Raw genomic sequence first — 24,927 nt, 5'->3', positions numbered from 1 at the left:
ACAACAACAACAACAACAACAACAACAACAACAACAACAACAACAACGCTACATGGGCTTAATTAATGACTTGATCAGAAAAAGAGAATCATTTGAGGTAGACTGCTGCAAGAATATGGCAATTTTTACCCATAGGCCTAGTGCCTTTTCCTCAGAATACATTTCTTCTTCAGCATGTTTTTTTCCTTCAAATGTTGCTCATAAAAATATCATACAAGTTTTAAAATTATAGCTTAATATATATTAAGCATTTTCCTATAATTTTATTTATTTCTAAGATTTAAGAATTCCTATTTATAATAGTAACAATTATATCTCAACAAATTTATACTGTAGGATAGAATCTGGACTCTGTCACAGCAAATATGGAAAAAAAAAACAGGAAAGAGTAAAGCAAATCTGAACCACTTATTTTTAACTCCACTAACAACGGTATTTATCCACATTCACAGACTTCTTTTCCTTAGCAAAAAAACTACATTATTCCCAAGAATTACATATATATATGTTTATATATATATACATGTTTATATATATAAACATATATATATAAAATAACTTAATAACTTAGTGAACCTAAAAATAAAGAGAAGCTATCTAGCAGAAAGTTATTAATCTCTGAGTCCTACAAGTGGTACATGGAAAGTGCAGAGAATAAGGAAGAAAGAAGTTACATGTACTTCTAAATAGATTATTTTGTATACTTTCTATGCCACCTTACCCAAAATTTTGATTTACCACCTCTGTATTTTTCTTTCATCCCAAATGTCTAGCCTTATTTTTATCCTGTTAAAACAACTGTTCTTAGAAATTATACCAAATTAAGAATCAGAAAAGAGTAATTCACAGCTAGCAATATTTCATTATTCTCCAAAATGAACTCGAGAAGGCTCTGTTTACACGTTTTCTCAAAATTCAGATAATTTTATCATGAACTTTTACTGTATTTTATTGGAAAATAAACAAAGTTCAAATATTTCAAAGTAGCTCCATGCATGTTTTTAAGTCGATAGATAAAAGAGCAGCCTACCTGTGAGAGGTGAGGGTGATCCAACTGGTGTTGATGGGTTTGATGGAAAACTACTGCTGGTATGGTCAGGAGAATAAATCTAACCAGAAAACAAAATATGCATGTATCAATATGTGACAACAAAAATATAAATCCATTTGCATGGAGTTATTTTTATAATCTAAGTTGCCACCCATAAAACTCAGAATGAAAAATTTATTTCTTCAATTTAGGACTATTTCATTACATAAAGGCTGTTTACAGTTTTAAAACTAGGATTAAAAAGTCTTCTATATTCTGGGGGTGCCTGGCTGACTCAATCAGTAGAGCATGTGACTCTTGATCTTGGGGTCATGAGTTTGAGCTCCATGTTGGACACAGAGAATCCTTAAAAAAAGGATCATATATACTCTAATAAGAGAGGAATAAATAAATCATATCCATTTATTATCAATAGTTGAAAATTATTTGTTTCTGTTAGAACAAAAAAGAGAAGTGACTTTAAAGTTAAGTCTAGGGCGCCTGGGTGGCTTGGTTGGTTAAGCGTCTGACTTCGGCTCAGGTCATGATCTCACAGTCCGTGGGTTCGAGCCCCTCATCGGGCTCTGTGCTGACAGCTCAGAGCCTGGAGCCTGTTTCAGATTCTGTGTCTCCCTCTCTCTCTCTGCCCCTCCCCTGTTCATGCTCTGTCTCTCTCTGTCTCAAAAGTAAATAAATGTTAAAAAAAAAATTAAAAAAAAAAAAGTTAAGTCTAATAATCTTTCTAGAATATATCATCTAAATAAGTGATATCCATTAAAAATAATTATCTCAGGAAACTATTACCTTTTGAAGACAACAGTCTTTAAAAACAGTTTTAAAGGCCAAAGAAAATATTTTTTAAAATAGTTACCCTTTATTTCTCATTTAAAAAGCTCTCAGTTTGGGGCCCCTGGGTGGCTCAATCGGTTAAGCATCCGACTTTGACTCAGGTCATGATCTCGCAGTTTTTGAGTTTGAGTCCCGCATCAGGCTCTGTGCTGACAGCTCAGAAACTGGAGCCTGTTTCGGATTCTATGTCTCCCTCCCTCTCTCTCTGCCCCTTCCCTTCTCACACTCTGTCTGTCTCTCTGTCTCTCTGTCTGTCTGTCTGTCTCTCTCAAAAATAAACATTAAAGGGGCGCCTGGGTGGCTGAGTCGGTTAAGCGGCCGACTTTGGCTCAGGTCATCATCTCGCGGTCCGTGAGTTCGAGCCCCGCATCGGGCTCTGTGCTGACAGCTCAGAGCCTAAAGCCTGTTTCAGATTCTGTGTCTCCCTCTCTCTGACCCTCCCCCGTTCATGCTCTGTCTCCTTCTGTCTCAAAAATAAATAAACGTTAAAAAAAAATTAAAAAAAAAACATTAAAAAAATAAAAAAATAGTTCTCAGTATGACCAACTACATTTTTGCCAAATTTAGCTACAAACGTATTGTGCAAAATCAAGCTTGCTCTCAAAGGATATTTTGTCACCCTTGAGGAAAGTGGAAGAAACCCTAAAAGTCCTTCAGAAAATGTTTCCAAAATGATTTATGGACTTCACTTCCTAAGAGGTCCACTTCAAATAAGATAACATCTGAATGCATAAATTTTGGTATTTTGGCTAAGTTTTGCTGCAATATTTTATATTTATTTCATATTGTAAACAAAAAGTGACAGACAATAGTGACACGTTTACCTAATTAGCCATTAAATATTTTAAAAGTCTCTTTAATCCAAGTATTAAGAGTCCCGAGGAAGTTTTCTCTATGACAATTCTATCTCTATAATGAGCATAATAAACCATCTTCATATCTCAACACTTAACTTAGGGCAGCAAATCAACTTATGTGATGAATTTAAAAAGGAAAACTACTTGTGGGTGAAAGGAGTCATCCAATAGAAATACTCTCTCTCTGAATGAGCTTAGACTTGTAATGAATTTAATGAGGTCCTAATTATGGCAAACAAGGGGGTCTCAGCACTGGTTTCAAACACAGTGTAATATGCTGAGAAAGCCAGAAACTGGGGCAGGTTCATGTAAAACAAAACTCCACAAGTCATAATCATTAAACACAACAGCTTTTATTTTTAAAAAGAAGAAAGTATTAAATGAATTGTAAGCAGCCAGAGAGACCATTTTCCTTTTACTACAAATGGATATATCTACCTCAAAGAAAACACACCAATTTGTATAATGTTACTAAATTCTAACTGTAAATGCCTTCAATCACCAAATCTCACCAAACAGCCAGATCTAGAAGTTGTATATTCAAGTTAAAAAGCCATTTTGGAAAAGCAAAACTATCAAGAAGACTTCAAAGGACATTATGGAAGGACTGAGTAACAGGGAGGGTAGTATGTTATATTAAGATCAATACTATTGGTCTTAAGGTTGTTACCTTGTAAAAAATCAGGATATGCATGTGAAAATTAGCTAAAGGTCACATTTTGGTTCCTAGTGGGCTACATACACAAAAGTAATTTAAACCATATGTGTAAATTAGATGAGGTCACCACACTTCAACAAAAACATAGCTCAACATAACCCTTAACTTTTATAAATCACTATTTCTCACATTTAAGATTCAAGTAATTATAACTTTTAGGAACACCTGATGCTAACTTTTATGAAACATGCCTTAACTGTAATATTGGTAAGGAAGGGAAGAGTTGACAACATTGATGGTGGGTGCATGAGCAGTGAGGAAAGTTTCAGTTTCATGCAAAACTCCCTCTTATCATAAACTAGACATAGTCACTGATTTTTTATTTCCTTGTAAAGATTAACAGCAGGAAAGCATTGGAGAAACAGTACTGCCTCTCTGTCATACCCTCCTGGTTTTGTTGTTTCCTCATAGTGTTTACATTAATCCTTAACTGTCTAAACTTGCTTATTTGTTTTATTATCTGTCTCTTACATTTTTACCTCAGTAAAATGTATGCTCCAGAAGAGCAAGGACTTTGTCTTATTCAGACAAAATTTGAATTGTACAGGATTTGCAGTAGCTTGCAGTACCAACAGTGCTGGTAAATATATACTTGTTGAAAGAATGAATGGTTATTATCCTTGTGAGAAGTTTCTATTTGAGTATTTCTTTTAAATCACTGGATGTAGAATACATAGGCTCCATCTCTCTTTCACACTTCCAGTTTCTTAATATAGATTTCCCTAAAAGCTCTAGTCTCAGTTTTCTTTTCTATTCACCTGTGTTTTATCTCCTGGTAATATCACTTCTGTAAAGTATCAACTATGACATCTCTGTGAATGACTACTAAGTTGACATTTCTATCCTCAATGGTTGCTGGACTTCTCCATCTGGACATATTCTTTCATTTCAAGCTCGTTATGTCAAGCCAAACTTTGCATCACTGCTCCAAGCTTCCTACCTTTTCCCATCTTTACTCTTCTGTTTCCTCTACTTCAGCATCGGCATTCTCATGGTCACCAATATCACTCTCTTTCTCCAACTTCTCCCCTCCACCCTTCCCCACCACAGACTGCCAATACCTACCATTCTCTAGAAGGTCTCTGGGATAGGCACACGTCCTTCTCATCACCATGACACTGCTTTAAACCTTTACTAGAACTTGTAAATGGATCATTTAAGTCTTTATATATCTAGTTACTCCCTGCTCCTTTCACCCCTTATATAATTGCCAGAGTTATTGTTCCCAACCAGTTTTAAACAGTCAAATCCCACACAGTGCTTCCTGCAGCCCACTAAATAGAACAGAATGACATTTGAGATCTTCCCTAATCTGGTCACAATAATATCTAACTTATAGCCTACTTGTAACATTTTGTACCCTATTATCCAAACAAAATATGTATTTTTTTTTCATTTTCTGAACACAGCTTGTCCTTTCAAAATGCCAGTTTCTTAATTTCTCCCTGATGGAATTCTAAACCACATGGGAGCCCAGCTCACACATCATCTCCCTCTTTACACTCATCTTCACCTCCTTCACACTCTTAGAATAACCTATATTTCTCTTTGGTCTTTTACTTCACATTATTTTAAACATTAACATTTTTAGTAGGTGTGTCATGTCTTCTCTCCTTGACTGTACGCTCTTTAAAGGCAGAGACCTCACATCATTCTGCACTGAATCCATCATTGCCTATCATTGTCTTATGCAAGTAGGTGCTCAGTATTTATTTATTTTTTTTAAAGAGACTTGAGCAATTAAACTGCACTTGAAATTTGTTATACATACTTTTTGATAAAAAGCAAGACTCAGTAAATGGTAGTATTTATCTTAGTATTTATGTAATGGGGTTCAGTAACAGAACTACCAAAGGGGTTAAAAGATCTTGTTATAAAGGTGAATTCATCTACAAATCAGTTTTGTGGTTACAAGCTTTGAGAACAATGATATGGTGATGTTCTACTATTTTTGAGAATTAGTGTTGATGTACGAAGCTGTCCATACTACATTGTTGGGCAGGCATGGGTTTTTGAGGATATAAGTAGACTATCAAGACTAGCAAATGAGGGCTCTTAAAAATCACTGTAAAGGCACATATCAAGTATAAAACATATCAAGTATAAAAATATATAACATGGTGTTTTTTCAAAAGCAGCTTCTCCATTGTGTAATAAAAGGCATTTTCTCCACTCACCCACCACACTGTCTAGTTCTACTTTGCCCTAAATTAAAGTGATGACAGACAGAATTGTTATTAATACTTTTCCTGAACTGACAGACAGCCTGGCAAATTACAGGACTTTTTCTTCTTTTACTTTCATAAAAAGAATGGGTATGTGGGGAGAGAAGGAGCAATACAACATTAAAAAAACAGGATAATACAGCCTTTTAGATCACAGATCAATTCACTAAACTTCACCTCTCTATGTTTATTCTGTCACCAACCACATACAAATTATATTTATTCTATAGAAACTGTTGTTACTTTTAAGAAATTCTAACATTAGGCTTTACTGGATAATGAACATTCTAAATCAGGATTTCAGTACTTCTTGTACTTTCTGACCTTAAAGAACTCCAACACTGATATTTGAAAGAAAAAAAAAAGTCAGTCACTTAAAAAATGGGGATGGGAGTGATTTAGAATCTAAAGCATAAACACAAAGTAAGAACTCATTCTGCATGCAGTCCATGGTCCTCGTACTGTTAAATGACCAATGATGAATAACTCCCAATACCTTCTGCCAGGCTTAACCGGTAATATGCCTCATTTTACTGCAACAAATGAGGCTCCTCCTCCTATCAGTCATGGTCCATTCCAATCAGCAGGGTGCCAATAAGCCAGAAGCTAATGAAAAGGGCCTCAGACAAAAAAGAAACAATGGAGGGCTCCCAAGCCCAACCTTAGAACTGTGAGCCCAATTTTTTAAACACTACAGTGCACATTTCAGTTAATCTTTATTATGCTAATGTTATTGAGTCTAAGGAACAAAGAAACTTATTTCATGAATTACTTTTAAACGTCAACTTCCCTGAATTTTCTTTTCTTTTGTTAGAGACTACTGACCATTTAACTATCCAGATTAAAACACACACACACACACACACACACACACACACACACACACACACACACTCTCTTTCTCTCTCCTTTGCTCGGAGGTAGAAATCAAAACATAAATTATCACAAAGAAGTCTGATATAATCAACAAAGTTAAACAGTCCTCTTGTTTGATCTCCTCTAAATTAAAGACCAAGTGTTTTGATATGGTATTAGGCACTGAAATAAACCAGATGTTTCTTCCTCTATATAACTCTCCATGGGCACAATCTTAAAGGGTTATTGTCTGGCAAATGTTCAGGGAAACACATTAGAAATGGCACGAATACCCAGATTTTCCTTTCCTTCTATCTACTCTAGTTTATTATCTAAACTAATGCATAATCCACAGGGCTTTGGGAACTTTGTGTAAATACTTTCATGTACAATTCTCTTTCTAGCTATCCTGAGATTAAGACCACAATTATCCTGGCTTAAACCTAAAATAAAGGAACCTTTGCAAATGTATTATCTGGCCTTACATGTTTAATCACAGTATTCTGTGTGCTTTTTAATACCTAAACTAAAGAACAAAGGTTGTACCCTGTGATGTTTCACACATGAAAGACCTTTTGAGACATGTATCAGACGACTGAAGAGCTAGAAATAACTCCTAATGACAATGCATGGTGTTTTCTCCATCTAAAACTAGATGCTATATTCAAAATGTCATATTCTAAAGAACTTAAAATTTCAAAATACCCATGGTCACCATTTCCAAGTATCTGTAATACCTAACATAAAATTCTGATGTGTGTGTTAGACTCTCAAATATAATCCTCAGAAAATTCCTTCTCCTCATCTCTTCTAATCTTTCCTATTCCCCGTGTAATGTTTTTGTTTTTCAGTACATTTTGTGAGCACTAAAGTGAATGTGCATCTGTAATGGAAGTTAGAGAAAAGAATGTGTTTAGGGAGGTGTCTGGTGGGGAGGGGGCGGCAGATGGGTTGAAGGAAGGGATTTTCAAATGTGCAGACTATGGCACGCAGTGATGGAGCAGATGGAATGCATCACCGTCAGCTATGACAGAAATGATTTATGGAATGACCTGGCTGCTCCTGCCTAGTAACAACATAGGATGACAGAACTGGGTTTCCATGACAACCAAAGCCCACCCACTAACTAGATTAGACATTCTTCCCTGGCTTCCACTCACAGAGGAATTTTTTTTCCTAATGCCAATTGGTTTGGCTAGTATGCTGGTCATAATATGGGAAAACACTCAACCACTAGAAGGGTAACTGAAAGGGAGCCTGAAGGACCACTGAGAACATTACAAATTGTTGCCTGCCTACCCACCAAGGTTCCTTTATAGAAGTTTTCCTTGCATAAAATAAACAAAAGAGTTTTGAGGAAAAAAGCCCCCAAAATGCAGGTTGTATTTTTTAAAGTTGCCTAGAATTGAAAGTTCAATGTAATTTCTCTTCCTACTTGTGAAATATATCTGCTATTGGATTCTTTCAGAATCAGCAGAACAAATATGGCAAGCCAATCAAATACCCAGGAGGCATTCAGATTTAATATTATAGAATTTTATTTTTAAGCAGGTAGTTTTCATTAGGTGGGAGTAAGTCCAGAAAAAGTAGGACAACTTCCTTTAATCCTCATCAACACCCTGTAAAACAACAATCAGAGCATTCTCTTTCTGAAAAAACAGTAGTGAAGCTGGTCAGATCAAGGTTCTAACCTAATATATATGGGCTTTACCCTTCCTAGCTTGGTGATCCCTAGGACAAACTACTTAATCTTTCTGAGCTGAAGTTACTTAACCTTTTAAACTTTAGTTCCTCTCTCTGATGTGGGGATAATAATGCCAACCTCACAGGGTATTCTTGAGGATTAAATGAAACAAAGCACGTAAATGCTAAGTATAATGCATAGCGCCTAGTAAAGATTCAAATTATAGCTGGTATTTTTGTGGGTTTTGTTATTATCGTCACTATTTTTGTCATATGAATGTTAAGACTCAATTCAACAAACATTTATTGAGCACTGTTTTGTGGGGTGCTCCACTATGTGGTTGATGAGTTTGCCTTGGCTTTATTTCTCAAGAAACTTGTACTGGGATGCAGAGAAAGGTTTATCTACAGAAACTAGACACAAAGAGGTTTATCTCTTTAAATGTTCAATGGCTGCTTCCTCTATTCACACATTAAGTGGTCTGCCTTCCCCAGGAACAGCAGTAAATGTTGTCTGATAGAGTTTAACTGTACCTCATAGAAAATGTAGGACAATTCTGTGGGAATTTTGAGAGGCATAACATTTAAGGGGAAAAAAAGAAAAGAAATAAAAAGCCTTAGGAGACAAATTCATAAAGTCCAAAGCAGAAGGGCTTCTTTTAAATAATTAGATTTGGAGTCTTTGTGGATTATTAGCAAACGCTTTCCCAAAATAATTCCAAAAGAAGGGATTTTAGTTTTGATATTTTAAGGATCAGCTAGCTATTAAAACAATCACTGCTTTCTCATTAATGATCTGATATGATATAAATTAGCTGCTCAAGAAAACATTATGAGATTCCTTTAAATCAGTTTTACTCATGTTAGCATTAGTTCCTTCAATGAATCTGGCTTTTTTTGGGAAGACTCTCCTTTCCTATTTTTTGAATGAATCAGTTGCAGATGACTTTCCCTTTTAAAAAATATGTAAGCTACTTTTTGTCTTGGAAAAATTTCTCATGAAGGCACTTTCTTCTGTGGACCAGAAGAATAAGTGAAGAATAAATGAGTTGTCTTTCTTGGTTTCATCTGACTTACTTGAATGGGCAACTTACTAAGTATGTATTTAAAACTAATAAGTACATTTAATTATTAATCTCAGTAATTTGTTTTAAATTTAAAGATGCCCAAATTTCTCTTCCTTCTACTACATCTGTTCCATTAAGTCAAACATATTTAAGTTGAAGTTAGAAGGATAGGTCTTGCGGGAGTGGGGTTGGAAGGTGTTTTCCTGAGTTATTTTAAGGGCAGAATGAATCAATATAAACCAAGAATAGCTTTAAATGAGTTATGAAGTTGATTTTGTTATAACTACACCTTTTATGACATACTGTCCACAAAATACTGTTTAGCAGTGTAAAATTCATTCAGCAAAATATTTAAAATCAATACTCACAGATGCCAAAGCCTTTCCAAGTGCATCACCTGTCTGTGAACTTCCAGCGGCAGTCCCTCTGGTTCCTGAATATTTCAGGTAAAAACAAAGAATTTTAGCAGGCAGACTTTTTTTTTTTTTTTAAGCATTCTGCCATGATTTCAAGGGTGTTCTTTACTGTTATCTCACACACAGTCACAATAAATCACCAAATATTGTGTATGTGTTGTATGTAATGAGCTAATTTAAGATGGGTTCCTTACCAGTTTTTACATTAATGAAAATTTAAAAGCTTTTCTTCCTTCCTTTCATTTTTAGACTCAATACTAAAAAATACATCGAAAGATGTGGGGCTCATTGAAAATCCCCAAAGTAGGTTTTAGGAAGTTGTGCCAACCCAAAGCAGCTCACCGAGAATGCTATCTGATCCATTGATGGGAGGAGTGTGTGAGGCAGCAACGTATGGCGAACTGCTGGTACTGCCACGATGGAAGCTAGACATTGGCGGGAGACTCGTGTTTATGTCCGTTGGTGAGACTGAGTGTGGAGGATAGCTCTAGAGAAAGGAGGAAAGAGACATAATCTATTAAATACACTTTCTGCACATATGGCTGGACAACTATGACAACAGGTCAAAAAGAACATTACAAGCTGGCAGCTATAAAGCGTTACTATTGTCATGTACTTTTTAAAAAGGCAGGCTAAATGCAGTAAGCCCTGAAGTATTTACATGTCACAAGTTTTGGCAGAATCAAATCTTACACTTGTAATCCAAAGAGAAACACAAGTGAGGACAAAGTGCTGCCGCACCCTAGTCATGTGTTACAGCCTACCAAGCGGTCATGTGAATGAAGGCTGCCGTAACTACTGGACTGAGACATGTGGGAAGTGGAGGTCCCCAGAATTCCACCAAAACCAGGCTGGCTCATCCCATTTGATGAACTCCAAAGGTCAGAAGAATTGTGGGTCCCATCTAAGACGAAAAGAGAAATATAAAATTTTCCTTAGCTAAAACGTTTTCTTTTATTTAGATGATGCTCTAAGAATTCCAAAGGGTACCCTCCAGATACTCGTTCCCTGCCCCTTCTGACTCAGTCTTCCATCTACTTTTCTTCCCTCCAAACTGTGTAATTACTATTTAAAAAGAAGGAATAAGGTTTTATAGTTAGAGGAGAAAAAAAACAATCCAAACTGTAGTCGGTATATTGTTATAAAAATCCTTAGAAGATCTAAATTCATATCAAGCAGGATAAAAAATATCTCAAATTTGGGGATAGGTTGGATTTAATTTTGGTTAAATGGCATACCCATAAATATACAAAAAAGTTCTTTATAACAAGCAATGTGCGTTATTATAAAAAATTATGAAACTGTGGAATAAATAAGTTTCTCTAACAGTAAACATAAGAAATTGATAATGACTATATTATAGACAGTCTTCAAATGAAATGTGTTAGCAATGACTTCACTCACTAGTGTAAAGTCAAGGAAGCGTTTATGTAGTGATTTATTGCTCCCATAGTATATGCTCCCCATAGTCCAAAACCACAGGAGACCAAATAAAAACGCAAGATAGGAATTAAAGGAAATGCAACACTTTTTCTCTCTGAACAAGTCTTAATCTGTTCTATGATATTCACTGTATTTATATTGATCATTCTAGGGGTGACCTGAGTCTGCAATTTAAATAAGAAAGAGTTGTTAATAGCTTTCATTCACTTAAATTCTATGAGAAAGAGCAGCTCTACTCATTTTTCTCAAATGAAGTCCTTTATAAGTTCAATCAATACTAGATAGGCACTCCAAACGTTTGCTGGATATTCCGACTATATTGCAATCAGCAATATATAACATTAGAAATTTTAATTTACTTTGGCCCCAAATGCATAGATACACCTGAATTCATACATACATTCATACATTTATACATGTGAATACCTGTGTAGGTTTCTCTTTCCTCACAGTTTTAAAATATTAGTTAATATACAATAGATAAACTGCTGTAGGATTGACAACTATCAAGCAGTACTTACCCTGCATAAAGAAAGTGCTAGCAAACATACTGGTTGGTGGCTTGGGAGATGGATAACTAGGAGATTCACGGTTGAAATCATCTGAACTTGGGGATGGTGCATATACCTTAAAATTAAATGGGAAATTTAATTAAAATGGCTATGAGTGTCATATCATTTGTGTAATATGAGTGCTACATTTCACCAAGGGCCTAAAAAGGCCTATCTAATATCTATAAAGGCCTACCAGAAATCCAAAGAAGTGGACTAAATCCACATACGTAATCTAACTTGGTTACCACCTACATATTTGGTTTTGGCTGATTACTAGAGAAAAATACTACTCCAAATAATCTTTGTGTGACACTTACACCGGTGGTTGAACAAATCGTAAATGCTGACTTTGCTTACAAAACACAGATCCATATATAGGCTCATGATTCAAAATGTTGTGGTGGAAACAGATGTCTTTTGAATATAGCATGAAATAGAATTTGGGTTTGTAGAATTCATTCTTTTCACTGTTATAAGATTTATCAAAATCAAAATGAGTTTGGTTAAAAGTTACTATACTTTGTTATTATTAAAAGATATCCATGAAAGGCACAACACGGGTTTTCAGGAACTTGTTTAACTTATTAGTAAGGTTAGCAAAATTAAAACCAAATTCTGCTGAGGGGTTTTCTTTAATTTCAAGCAAACTTCTAAGTCTGGTACAGCTATAAGAAAAATCTCATTTAATTTATCAGAGCAGTATTAATTTCCTTTGGTAAACCTTTGCTTCAGATAAGCAAAATATGAACATTTTGAATTGGCAAATGGCCAAAATTGTCATTTCTCTGCAAAACTAAATGGGCAGCCAAATATCCTTAATAATCAAAACATGATAAAACCATTCTCATGGTGATTACTAAAATCAAGAAGGAAAACAAAGAACAATTAAGGTGATGCATGCTCTGTAAAGGCAAAAGTAAACCAAGAGTCAGGAAGAATGGAAATGTGTCCTACTGAATGGTGTATGAAACGTATTTCTTTAGTTTGATAAGGGTATATCCATTAACTTTTACTCCAAAATAAAAATCCTAAGTGTTCACTTAAGTGGAAGCAAGTAGCTCCCTTATTAAAATTATGGGAGCATGTATAAAAATCATACACGTATTTTTAGCATAAGCATAGAAAATTTCTGTAATTATACATAAGAAATCCAGTAGTTATACCTCTGGACATAGAGGTATCCTTCCAGAGGATGTTTACTTTATGTCCTTCTACACAGTCTGGTATTTTATCCCGAGCAAACATGTTTGTCTATGCACTAATAAAAAAGTTGACGAAGCACACACTGAGATTAAAATGGGGGCCAAGATTTTATTTACATAAACCATCATTCATACTCATTTATTCTTCCTCTGAGGCATTTAATAACTGTAAAGACTTCTGACAAATCACCTAACCTTCCAAGACTCAATTTCCTCATTGATAAGATGGTGCTAATAGTACTTGCATTAGGGGGTTGATGGGAAAATCAAATGAGATAATACATATACAATGTTTAGCACAGTAAGCTCTAAGCATTAGCTAATGGGATCTCAATCATTTTTCTATCATTCTTGTAGGAGCCATTATACTGCCAATACTGCCCTTGTTCAGTCCCTGAAGAATGTTCCTTATAGTTTTTGTCTGCACATTTCTACTTAAAAAACAATTCATCCTAAATAAAAGGCTAAAAAGTCAATTTTTACTCTTCTTGCTAGTTGTTTCAATACTAACATAGGTGTGTATTTTTAATGGACTGGCATTCAGGTTAGTTTCCTCTCACATCCCAGAGGTAAAAACATACACCTGTGGTACCTGAGAAGTTCACGACAAGACAGATTTCTAAGAACTACCTAGAAGGACCCTAGATAAAGAAATGTGGCAGATAAAATGTGTTTTCTTCCCCATTATACATATTAAATACATTTTTCTAGTTTAGTGCTATTATATGAGGTAGTGTCAGAATGAAATAATTGGGTATATACAGTTGTGTTTGGAATGTATTACACAGGCTGATGGGCAGGAAAAAGTTTTCAGGAAAGGAACTTCGCAATTTTTTCTTTTAATCCAGTTTCACTACCTAAACTTAGCCACAGCTAGATGTCCCGTGTCCCCTTTATACATAGATTTTCCTAAACGAGGCTGAAACTACAAATGATGAAGAATAAAGTAAATCCATAGACACAGCAAGAAAATACAAATGAGAATAAAATTCAGAAGATAGCATTATGCCTCTTGGTACAAATGCTTATTTACTAAATATACCATCTTTGATCTCAAAGTAGGAAATAGAAAATTCTCTAATTCTATCCAGGTCATAGATTGAAACATTGTGTAAGCCTCCAACTTATGAAAAACAATTTCAGTTTTGATGTGCCATCTCACACAAAAAATCTATATAATATGGCCATTTAAATGTGTATTTTATCAATTTATATTTACTTATTCTTATTCCCATTCAATTCACTGTATTCCATGCATGATATACTTACACTTTAAAAAATCCTAAATGTTTGCAGTTATAAAAGCAAATAAAGGATAAATGTGACTAAACTGATTTACAAATCAAGGAGATATGCTGATCAGATAATGGTTAATGATCGTGGTCATGGAAAGCAAGAGAACCAAAAAACCCCACACAAAGCAGGAGAGACTTGCCTATTCTTATGTAAAAATTTTAAGCTGTATGGAAAAAAACAGGGCTCATTTTAGAGGTAAAGTTTTTTTTAATGTTAGTCTTTATAAACACATTTTGAAAAATAAATGGACTTAGAAAAAATCGATCTTATAAATGAAAACGGTAAAAACTCTACTGTAAGTTTGTCATTTTATTTACTAACATAAGTTCAAAGTTTTTATCACCATAAAAATGTTTTGAAAAACAAGGTTCCCTAAGAGGCCCATCTAACAGCATTTCTAACACCAGCCAAATAACTTTACTTTTGGTATCTCAACCACAGCTTGCAAAAACATAGATGCAATGTTATGAAGCAGCAGTTGTGCCAGTCTCAATTTTTCAGATCAAAGAGTTCTTGCGGCAAAGCGCAACTGATGTGGTCTCAAAGACTTTATTAACTCCAGATGTAGGGAAACAGTCCGCCAATTCCACAAAAAGAGCAAGTCTCTTTTAGTTACAATCAGTACTGGCCACAAATTAAAACCAGACTGCTTATGTCATCTGATCACCTGCACATAGATGCCAGGTTTTTTTTTCCTAGTTAATGATCTAATCATATGTTTACATCTTAAGTATGATTTTGTATCACAACAAACAATCTTAAAATTAAGAGAAAGGACTATATGTGCTTTAAGATTATTAAAATCTACTAGGAGTCAAACTGTTTTTAAGAGAAATAGAGGGGCACCTGGCTGGCTCAGTTGGTATAGAGCATCTGACTCCTGATCTCAGGGTTGTGAGTTCAAGCCCCATGAGGGGTACAGAGATTACTTTAAAAAATAAAATCTTATAAAAAGGTACTAAAGTAATTTAAGATGTTCTATTAAGTGGTAGCTATTTAGAAATTTTCTTGAGAATTCTAGCTTCTAGGGGCACCTGGGAGGCTCAGTTGGTTAAACATCCAACTTCAGCTCAGGTCATGATCTTGTGGTTCACGAGTTCGACCCCCACATCGGGCTCTGTGCTCAGAGCCTGGAGCCTGCTTTGGATTCTGTGTCTCCCTCTCTCTCTGACGCTCCCCTACACATGCTCTTTCTCTCTCTCTCTCAAAAATAAACATTAAAAAAAAGAAGAAGAAGAAAAAGATAAGATAGTGATAAAAAAAAAAAGAATTCTAGCTTCTATTTCAGAATGTCAGGCTCATAGGAGTGATCATGGGACCGACTGTCTTTCTTCTTTCCCAAGCACTTATATTTTACCCTCCAGGAATGGTGATAAGAGTAATTCTGAGTGTCTGCTGAACAGACTGTAACATTTATTCCAACTCAAATGAATATAACTGAAAATCTAAGTCTGATAGAAAAGAACAAATCCACAATATGTGTTTAATGTCCTCATCCCATCCACCCAAACTGACTTTAAGAGTGACAGAGCACGTTAGGGATGAGTATTTATCAATTACTCTTTTTTTTTAAATTTTTTATGTTTTTATTTTATTTTTGAGAGAGAGACAAAGTGCCAGTGGAAGAGGGGCAGAGAGAGAGGGACACATGGAATGTGAAGCAGGCTCCAGACTCTGAGTGGTCAGCACAGAGCCTGACGTGGGGCTTGAACTCACAAACCATGAGATCATGACCTGAGCCGAAGTCGGATGCTTAACCGACAGAGCCACCCAGGCGCCCAACAATTACTCTTTACAGTGATTACACAATTATCCTTGGGATGTTTTAGCTCATACAACCAACTGGAGTCAAGTTAACAAAAACATTCCTTTTTACTTGCTTGGATGATTCAGTTTAGTCATATGGATAACTCCAAATTCAGGGCAAATCATTCTCTGTTCAGCTTTTAAAGGCTAAGCTGTGCACTGTGTTCTTCCTTTCAGTGCATCCTTCTGTGATTAATACTGGAAATATCCTTGTCAGGCAGGGGGGCATAATGATTTTCTGATAGTTATTGAGAAAAGATGCAAAGAAGGAGAAGTTTTTGTTAAAAAGATAGGTTTTTCTTGTCTTTTTTTTTTTCAATCTTGTCACATCCCAGTGATGAGTTAAAAGACGATGTCACTCCCCATGCCTTTAAAAATAGATCCATAGCCTGTGTGGTGGCTGATATTTTTAAATGTTCCAAATGATGAGAAGATGAGTTGGGAATTTTCTTTAGTATGTGAGAATAGCTATATATCTTAATTAAGATACCCTTCCACAGAAAATGAGAGGAATGATTTAGATGAAATCTATCCAACAGAAGTTTCTGTGAAGATGAAAATGTTCTACATCTGTGCTACAGAATATAGTAGCCACGAGTTACATGACTATTGAACACTAGAAAGGTGAATAGTACAACTGAGGAAGTGAATTTTTAATTATACTTTAATTTAAAGTCTTCTGTGACTAGTAGTTACTATATTGAACAACATAAGTTTAGATAATTTTTCCTTACCTAGTTTACAATTGCATAAATTACTGTGAAAAAAAAAAAATTCTTGGAGTCTCATAAGCTCCAAGGCCTATGAAAACCAAAATCAGCCTAAACTGTCAAACAATTTAGGAACACCTTCACCTGATTTGGAAAAAAGAAAGGAGAAGCTTATATCCACTTTTCTAAACGTGCTCTAAAATACAGTAATCATTATCAAGATTTTATCCTGTTTAGGCTTCTATTAGCTCAGTTGTCAAGATGATTTGAATAGCAGTTTTCTTTAAATTGCAACATGTTAAGTACCATTAAAGATTTCAATACATGCTAATATGGACCTCCAATATGTGAAAAGTTTAAAATAATAAGAGAAATCATCTTTAGCACAATCTTTATCAACTTACCAAAATAACAAAACAAAGCATTTGGCTAATTTCCTCCACGATCATAATTTCAGTTTTTTAAAATGTTTATTTGAGAGAGAAAGAGAGAGAAAGAAAGAGAGAACACACACACACACACACACACACACACACACACACACGCACACGCGCGTGAGTGGGAGAGGGGGAGAGGGGAAGAGGGAGAGGGAGAAGCAGAATCCAAAGCAGGCTCCAGGCTCCCAGCTGTCAGCACAGAGCCCAATGTAAGGCTCAAACTCACAAACTGTGAGATCATGATCTGAGCCAAAGTCTGACACTTAACCACCTGAGCTACCTAGGCGCCCCTCAAAATAAAAATGTAATATTGTATTCAGGAACATCCACTTACCTGATTTTTACATAAATATATTTTATTGAACAATAAAAAATTTATAAGTATATTTGAGTACTTAAAATCTGGGGTGGGGGGGGAGGGGAAAGTGTAGGTCACTGGAAAAAAAAGAAAACCACAATCCAAGTCAAATCCTATCTTTAAGAACTGTAATTAAACCTCCAGGCCAATAATTTTTAAAATATGTCTTAGGGTCAACTTAAAAACTGAGAAAAACTAGGTAATTACTGTAAGAATTCATTCTTTAGCTATTGCTGATTAATCCAAGTCCCTCACACAGTAATACAAACAACAGTTTCTACTTCTGAATTTTGGAGGCACTATATTTTGTAAAAAGAAGCTGTTTAAAAAAGAGTAAATAAAAATTTTGCTTTAATAGTTCTACTGATTCAGATAAAAGTGCTAGATAAGTGTTAGAGGAGGTTAAAATTTCCTAAAAATAATTTCCTATTGATTTTCTGATCATTTGTAGCCATTATTTTCTATGAATACTGATCTGATATATAAACTCGGGTAAAAACTATCTTTAACCAAAATGGCAAAATTTTAAAGTCTCTGAAATTTAGGTCTTCCTACCTTCCTTGTATCTTCTCTAATCTAAATTAAAACAAATATAACCCCCAAAAAAGACATTACAAATTTTAAATAAATCTACGAAACAAAAATCTAATCTAAGAATACTTAAATGACATATTTGATAAATATCTCAATGCTTTTGGTATTTTACTATTACATAGAAATAGAAATGTTGCCATAAATCCCAAATCTACTACTGGGGCTTTTAGGGTAATTCTGAGCCTAAGAGGCGAAACACGTAGATAGTCCCACTACTAAATACCGTAAGAACTCAAACCAAAGGCATCAAAGCGAAATGTCTGAAGTAGAAGGACTAACTTAGGGGCATACAAACAATCTCTGTCAAGGAATCTTTTTACCTAATTAGCCTACTAAAAACACAACTGGAATTTCTATAAAATGAATAAAAATACATGTTTTTATTTTCAACAGTTTCATAAATAAAAGGATCAATGTCATTGCCCAAGAATTTATAGGGACATAGTTAGGGGTGGAATGAAGTAAAATTTACTAACAACAATTAAGAAAACAAAATTCCAGCTTTCAGTACAAAGCAGCTTAAAATCAGTTACTAGTTCTGCTAACAAGAATAGTTGGTATTACTGGTTTTCAATTGTGAGAAAAATGTCTTAGGAAGTCAAGCACATTTTTATTAATCTGAAATTAACATCACTGGGCATATTTCACCAGCTCGTTACTGGAACTGCTATCGTTGTAATAACCACAGTTTTTTCTGAAGGATAAACTATGTAATTTTAAGGGACTGGGTTTGAAACCTGTATCCTAGGATAATATACTGAATAAAAGCAATGAATGTCACTTCTTAGCTCTCTACATTTTAAAGAAATTTATATCCAACAATACAGCACCTGATCTCTTCCTCCAATACACTCATCAATTAGTGGAAAGGGATAGAAATTTCTTTCTACAACATTAACAAAGCTGATCAGTGACGACATACTCTCCTGGCAATGGCTGTAGTTTTGACTGACTGGTATTTGTGCCCACAAATTAAGGAAACAAAAAACCCCCAAATCCTTGGAATCATATCTGGAATATAGTTTCAGATAGTTTTGGTAGAGAGGGGAAAAATCAAAGAAGATTTAAGTGAAAGTCCTTGTCATTCTATGTCTTTAGCACTGTATCTTCAGAGAATTCTTAAATTACTTCATATTTTCCTTATCATACAAATATTAGATTTTACTCTACAGGGCCCAGAGATAGGCTGGAAATTTGAATTAATTCAATTGTACTTTGCTCTCTCATGTTAATTAGCAATAAATCCCCAATGGAAACAAAATGTAGCTCTATATACGATCATGCTGGTTTCTAAGCTTTTATTAACTGAAAATGTTTATTTGAAAAATAAGGCTTAGAAGTATTTACAATGCAATTTTATCTACTTCCTACTCTAATTCTTATGAAAATACAAATTACGTGGGCAGGCGGGTGCCAAAACCATGGCTAAACCAATTTTTACTACTGTGTGTTCTATTAGAAGAGGAGACTATGCTAGTCTGATTTCCTGAGTTTTTAAACATACCTAATTTAAAGCTCTTCATCTTAAATAGAAACTAGTAAAAATCTGCTTGACTGACCACATGAATTTACATTCATAAAACTGTTAGTCTCATCATATATACAAAATATATGTATTTGTAAGAATGGCCTAGTGTTTTCCTCAGTTACATCTTCTTTCCAGTGCAGTATATTTTCATACACATAAATTACAGTAAGGATTAAAGAAGTTTGGCCCTTTGCTATGGAGACTAGTTAACTTGCCCTTGGGAAAATCTGCTCTTGAGAGACAGAGCTGGGTTCAAGTCTGAACTCAGCACTTACTAACTGGGTGGTGCTTGAGCAAGTTACTTAACTTCCCTGAACCTCTTTTTCCTTATTTATAAAAGGAGAGTAGTAATAACTAAATGACAGAGTGTTTGTGAGGATTAAATGAGGTAAACATAAAGCTCTCAGCATAGTTCTTGACACAGACTAGTCCTTCTAATCATGTTAGTTCCTGTCTCTTCTTTCCCAGATTCCACTGAAAGAAGCTCAATATTAAAAATGTGCTTCTAAGCTTGAGTTTCAAAACTTGGATTTCTGTGTTGTCTCTAATAAGATTAAAATAATCCCCTGATACAATTAAAAGAGCATCATGTCTGTACTTGCTGCAATTTTTACACCTGGAACACTCTGTAGCATCTTCAGTTTAAGGCCTAGAAAATGGGAGGCTGATCAGATCAGAGGAAGGCCGAAACTCCAGAATCCTCAAGGTGAAGAAAACAGGAATCCTCTCCTCCCAAAACTTTACTTCCTTTACCTCTAAGACTTTCTACCTTTCTGCACAAAGGACACGATTTAGTCATATCAATGAGAAAACTGAATGCAGGCCAAGTTCTTTATATATTAAAGGATGCTCAGAAACCTATTATTCCTTGCTATTTTTTAAATCTCAAAAAATCGATAATATTCAAAATGTTTTTCAGTTTCCTATTTATAATAAACACATTAATATTTTACAGTATGGTACAGAATACAACTACACAAAAGCTACAGATGATACAGATCATTAACCCCTTCTCTTTTCAAATAGTGGGGAAAATAGGGTTAACATCTTGGCTTTTCTTTACTGAATAGAGATGCCCACGCCTGTTATATTTCCAACAATACAATGCAACCACAAAATCTTAGATAATATGGAAAGCCTCTTCTCTCCTTAATTTTTTTTTTTGCTAGAGATTATTCAGTCTTACTATTAAAATACCTCAAACATCCTTAAATATATGAAACCAACTTGAAAACTTAAAAATAAAATATGGAAAAAAAGAGAAAGCATTTTAGACCAATACCACTTAAGATTTCTTGCTGCCTAATACCCATAATGGGATCTTAAAAATGAAATCAATGTGAACCTATTAGCATTTTAAACTATTAATCTGCCCTATCATCTAAAATAAACTGTAAGGTGGGATTAAAGAGTGAGCTTAAATTTAACCTGTTCACTATGAGAATTATATAAAAATTCCATAACTTAAGTAAGGAAGTATATTTCACTAAAGTCTGGAAATACTAAGTTAAAGTGCCAGTTTCTACCATAATGCATTTATGGGTAGACAATCCCCAATATATACTAAAATAAGGCATTTACATAGTTTTTGGATAATATAATTACATACTATATCGTTTTCTTATTGAAGAGTTAAAAAACTAGAGGGTAAAAATAAAATAGATATAAGAAAATACATTAAGAGTAGGACCTTAACCTACAGAGAACTAAGCAATATATCATCTCTTTATGCATTTTTCAAGAACATAAAAGTCACCTTTGACCTATATCAGGCACAGGCTATCAATTTTCAGGCTACACTTCTCTATCATACCAGCTATGTCATCTACCGTAAGTCTGGAAATACTTAATACCATCAAAGATGTTCCCTGCCCCCAGCCCAATGTAGAACAAAGAGAAATGTTGTAATAGAGTGATCTGTGCTCTCAAAAGAATGAAGTCTAAACTCAATTTGAGAGTCAGTCTCTCTGCTTCAGAGATCCTATATAATTAATTTTACTGAACTCACAGACACACACACACACACACACACACACACACACACACACACACTGTTAGAAAAGACTATTTTACTTAGAATTAGACATAAAAGTATTTTTACATTTTAATGACAATTGGTAAAGACGCTATAGAATAGAAATCAAGTAATTTCACTTTTATTACTCATCTAAATCTATCTCTCACATTCTCCAAAGCTATGCTTTTATGGGTAGCATGAACATACACTTCTTGATCAGTTTAGGATATTTTGGCTTGATTATCATTTTTTAAGAAAGCTTACCCAAACGTTAACAACCAAATGCTAACAGAGTCTAAGGAGGCCTTCTCAAAGCAGTCAAAGAATGAAAAAGTGCTTTCATTAGTTCTCATGTACCCTGGTTAGAACCATATGTTACTTTAAAATATTTTCAAGCAGTAAAAAGGGAGGGAACAAACATATCTGATTTTATACCTATTTTAGGAAAATGTGATTAAATTTTCTTTATAACTTCAAACATTAATATTAAAAATACCTCCACCCCCAACCATTAAAAAAACAACAACAACACTAAAATCATGTATGTATTTAATAAGACACCTGAGGGGGGAATTTCTTTTTTGGAAAGACTGAAGAGGAAAATATTGAATTTCTGACATGAACCCAAGATTGTTATTCACCAGTATGACATTTCTATAATGTTTATCAATTATCTTACAAGGATAACTCCTATCGAATCTTCCAGAGAAGTTCACTTTCTTTTTAAAATATACAAAATCTTCTGACTTAAAGATACTTTTGTAGAAACCTACTAAAAAATACTAAGTAATTAAAGAATAGGAAAGTCTTGCTTAGCAACACAGAAAAGTATTATTTTAAAACATCTAACCATGTGCTATAAATTGACCAGAAATACATTCTTTGGAAAATGTTTAAATGCATTCTTTGAAAAATAGTGATTTATTTTATGAATCTGTACAGGGTCAAAATTCTAGTTTGATTGGAAACAGATGGTATCCCAGTAAAGTCGGGCTCTGGACCTGAAACTCCAAACAGGAAATACGGTCCTCACTAGCTGACTGCTTCCCTAATCATTCCCAGAGCTTCATACTTGTTATTTTTATGAATATCCAAGATGACTTTCATCTTTCCCTTCTATCTACAAAGCATCAAACACTCCTCTCTCTCTCTGTGAGTGCGTGTGTATGTATTTTATATATAGACTAGATGTTTACAATATAAGAAAACATTGAAACAAATGTACTTTCGAGCTCATTGCTAGTAAAGACATCAGGCATTAAAAATAATAACTCACAAATTCAAGTTTATTTTCTATCCTATTTAAAAAATAAAAGCGAACAACTACTGAGTAATAGTATCAAAGGCAACTTTACTGACACTACTTACAAAGAAATACATAGTTTAAATGTATTGCAGAAAATGAGAGAACTCACAGGTTTTAGTAAAAAGCAATTAATCTACACTGCTTTCCATTAAACAACCCAGTTAGAAGCTACGTGAACAAAGAAAAAGACTTACCGTTTTCCCATTGTAGTAATACATCAAAGAATTGCTGCCCATTCCAGGGACAGGGTAAGCACAATACATGTTGATTTTGAAAATGCTAGTTTGCAGCTAATGCACACAGCTTCTCTCCAAGACATACATCCACACAGCCAAACAGAGTTAAGTCTTCAGCACTATGCATCCACACATGGATCTACTCAAAAGGAACTTATGCAAAATAGGACTGAACCAACTCACAGAGCACAGAGGGAGGGTTTATGCTGTAATAACCTCTTTCAATTTCTGTCAAGACCTTGCATTGGTGGAGGATACCAATAAGACAAAGTTTGGGGTATTAAAAAAATACAAGTCACTTACAAATGCTAAATAATGAAAACAGATACTGTTCCTGGAGATAAATATTCCAGTAAATTGTTAATTTTGTCATCTCTCTCTCAAAGAAAGGCAAATTGACATCTGTTAATCTGTTTTTAGTTTTAATTAAATTAGACTACAGGTGGCAGGGAAACCTAGCTTGCTACACCTCTAGCAACATTACCATCTGGCCTGCTCCAAAGTTGCTTCCAACTTTGATAAACACATGATCAAGCTATCAGGAATTGGAAACACTGAATCATGTCTAACAAGAAGGATCTAGACGGTTAAGCCTTGTACAAAATCACTTCCTGGAGAAAGCAGACCCATCATGTAAGTACCTCTGAACTAACTAGAAAAAACCATGATTTTTTTTTTAAGTTATAAAAATCATACTGAAAAAAGTTTTGAAAGGAGCACATTTCATGAAAAAGTTCAGTATAAAAGCTTAAAAAATTATCTTGAAAATAAATGTTTGTTAAAGCAGACATATTTAATAAAGATTTTCAGTTATAAATCTCCTTAAATTCCTCATTCACAACACCAATTAAAAAGTTTATAATGGACTGCACTCTTCCAGAACATCTAATATGTAAAAGCAATTCAGTAAATAGAAAAAAAACAAAGTTTTGTTTTTCCTTATATAAAAGTATGAGAGGCTGGTGTGTATAACACACAAGATAGGCACTATAGCTGATAAACAAAAAAGGCTTCTTGGAAGTCTTTCCTCCAAGTTCATTATTGTTCTTAAAGAATAGCTTATATATTCATATTTTTATGTTAATACTCAAATTTCTCAAAAAGAAAAAATAAACAGTATGGGAATAAAAGTCCCTTATAAGGACTTAAACAATTCACTGTACTTATAAGTCAAAAGGTTTTAGACACTGCTTGCAAATACATGTTTCTCCCACAAATTATTTTGTTATTTAAAAAATTTTCAATTTGTCTTTTGGATTTGTCTGGATTCTAACCCGGAAAAACAGAAGAGAAACATTTCTTTTCTTCCCATCAAAACCTCTTTGTAATACTGTCTCTTGTCTCTGTGCCTTGTATGTTCTAACAAAACTGCTAATCAAAGGAGAGCAAACAAGGAGTACATCACCTTTTTTAAAGGCACCTTTCGTGAAGCAAAGCTCTTCTAAAAAATATTCCAGAAATATTCAATAAGACAGTAAAAAAATCTGAAAACAAACAAAATCTATTCTTATGAAACATATTGATCAAATTATAGTAATAAAACCAAATCAGACAATAAGGCCAGCTAACTTCACAATGTTTAAAAGCTGATGGTATCGGAATAACAATAAAACCTCCCCACATTCTCCAGATACGGAAAAGGCTAAGCAGCAGCTGCAAAAGAACATCACTGTACAGCAGACTATTAAAATGCCAGTCTGCAGAGTGGTTTGTAACTTCCTCCCTCCTGAGAGGCCACAA

General features: G+C 34.4%; 1 protein-coding gene across 17 annotated transcripts in view; it reads right to left on the bottom strand.

The window, feature by feature from the left end:
* Positions 1–24,927, bottom strand: part of TCF12 (transcription factor 12) — a 396,860-nt gene that overhangs the window by 38,931 nt on the left and 333,002 nt on the right. For 13 of the 17 annotated variants that reach the window (XM_040492789.1, XM_040492790.1, XM_040492788.1 and 10 more), the window contains 5 exons: positions 11,665–11,770; positions 10,465–10,604; positions 10,043–10,187; positions 9,653–9,717; positions 1,031–1,109 (listed from right to left, as the gene is read on the bottom strand). In XM_040492789.1, the coding sequence (XP_040348723.1) occupies positions 1,031–1,109; positions 9,653–9,717; positions 10,043–10,187; positions 10,465–10,604; positions 11,665–11,770 (535 nt within the window). Of the gene's footprint in view, positions 1–1,030; positions 1,110–9,652; positions 9,718–10,042; positions 10,188–10,464; positions 10,605–11,664; positions 11,771–23,145; positions 23,308–24,927 lie in introns of those variants that run through there. The other 4 variants (XM_040492800.1, XM_040492801.1, XM_040492804.1 and 1 more) reach the window with 2 other exon arrangements.

The sequence above is a fragment of the Herpailurus yagouaroundi genome, unplaced genomic scaffold (assembly GCF_014898765.1).
Source record: "Herpailurus yagouaroundi ecotype Mexico unplaced genomic scaffold, PumYag 184, whole genome shotgun sequence".
Taxonomy (NCBI): domain Eukaryota; kingdom Metazoa; phylum Chordata; class Mammalia; order Carnivora; family Felidae; genus Herpailurus; species Herpailurus yagouaroundi.
Note: the sequence above shows the minus strand (reverse complement) of the source record. Positions and strands in the feature narration are given on the sequence as shown.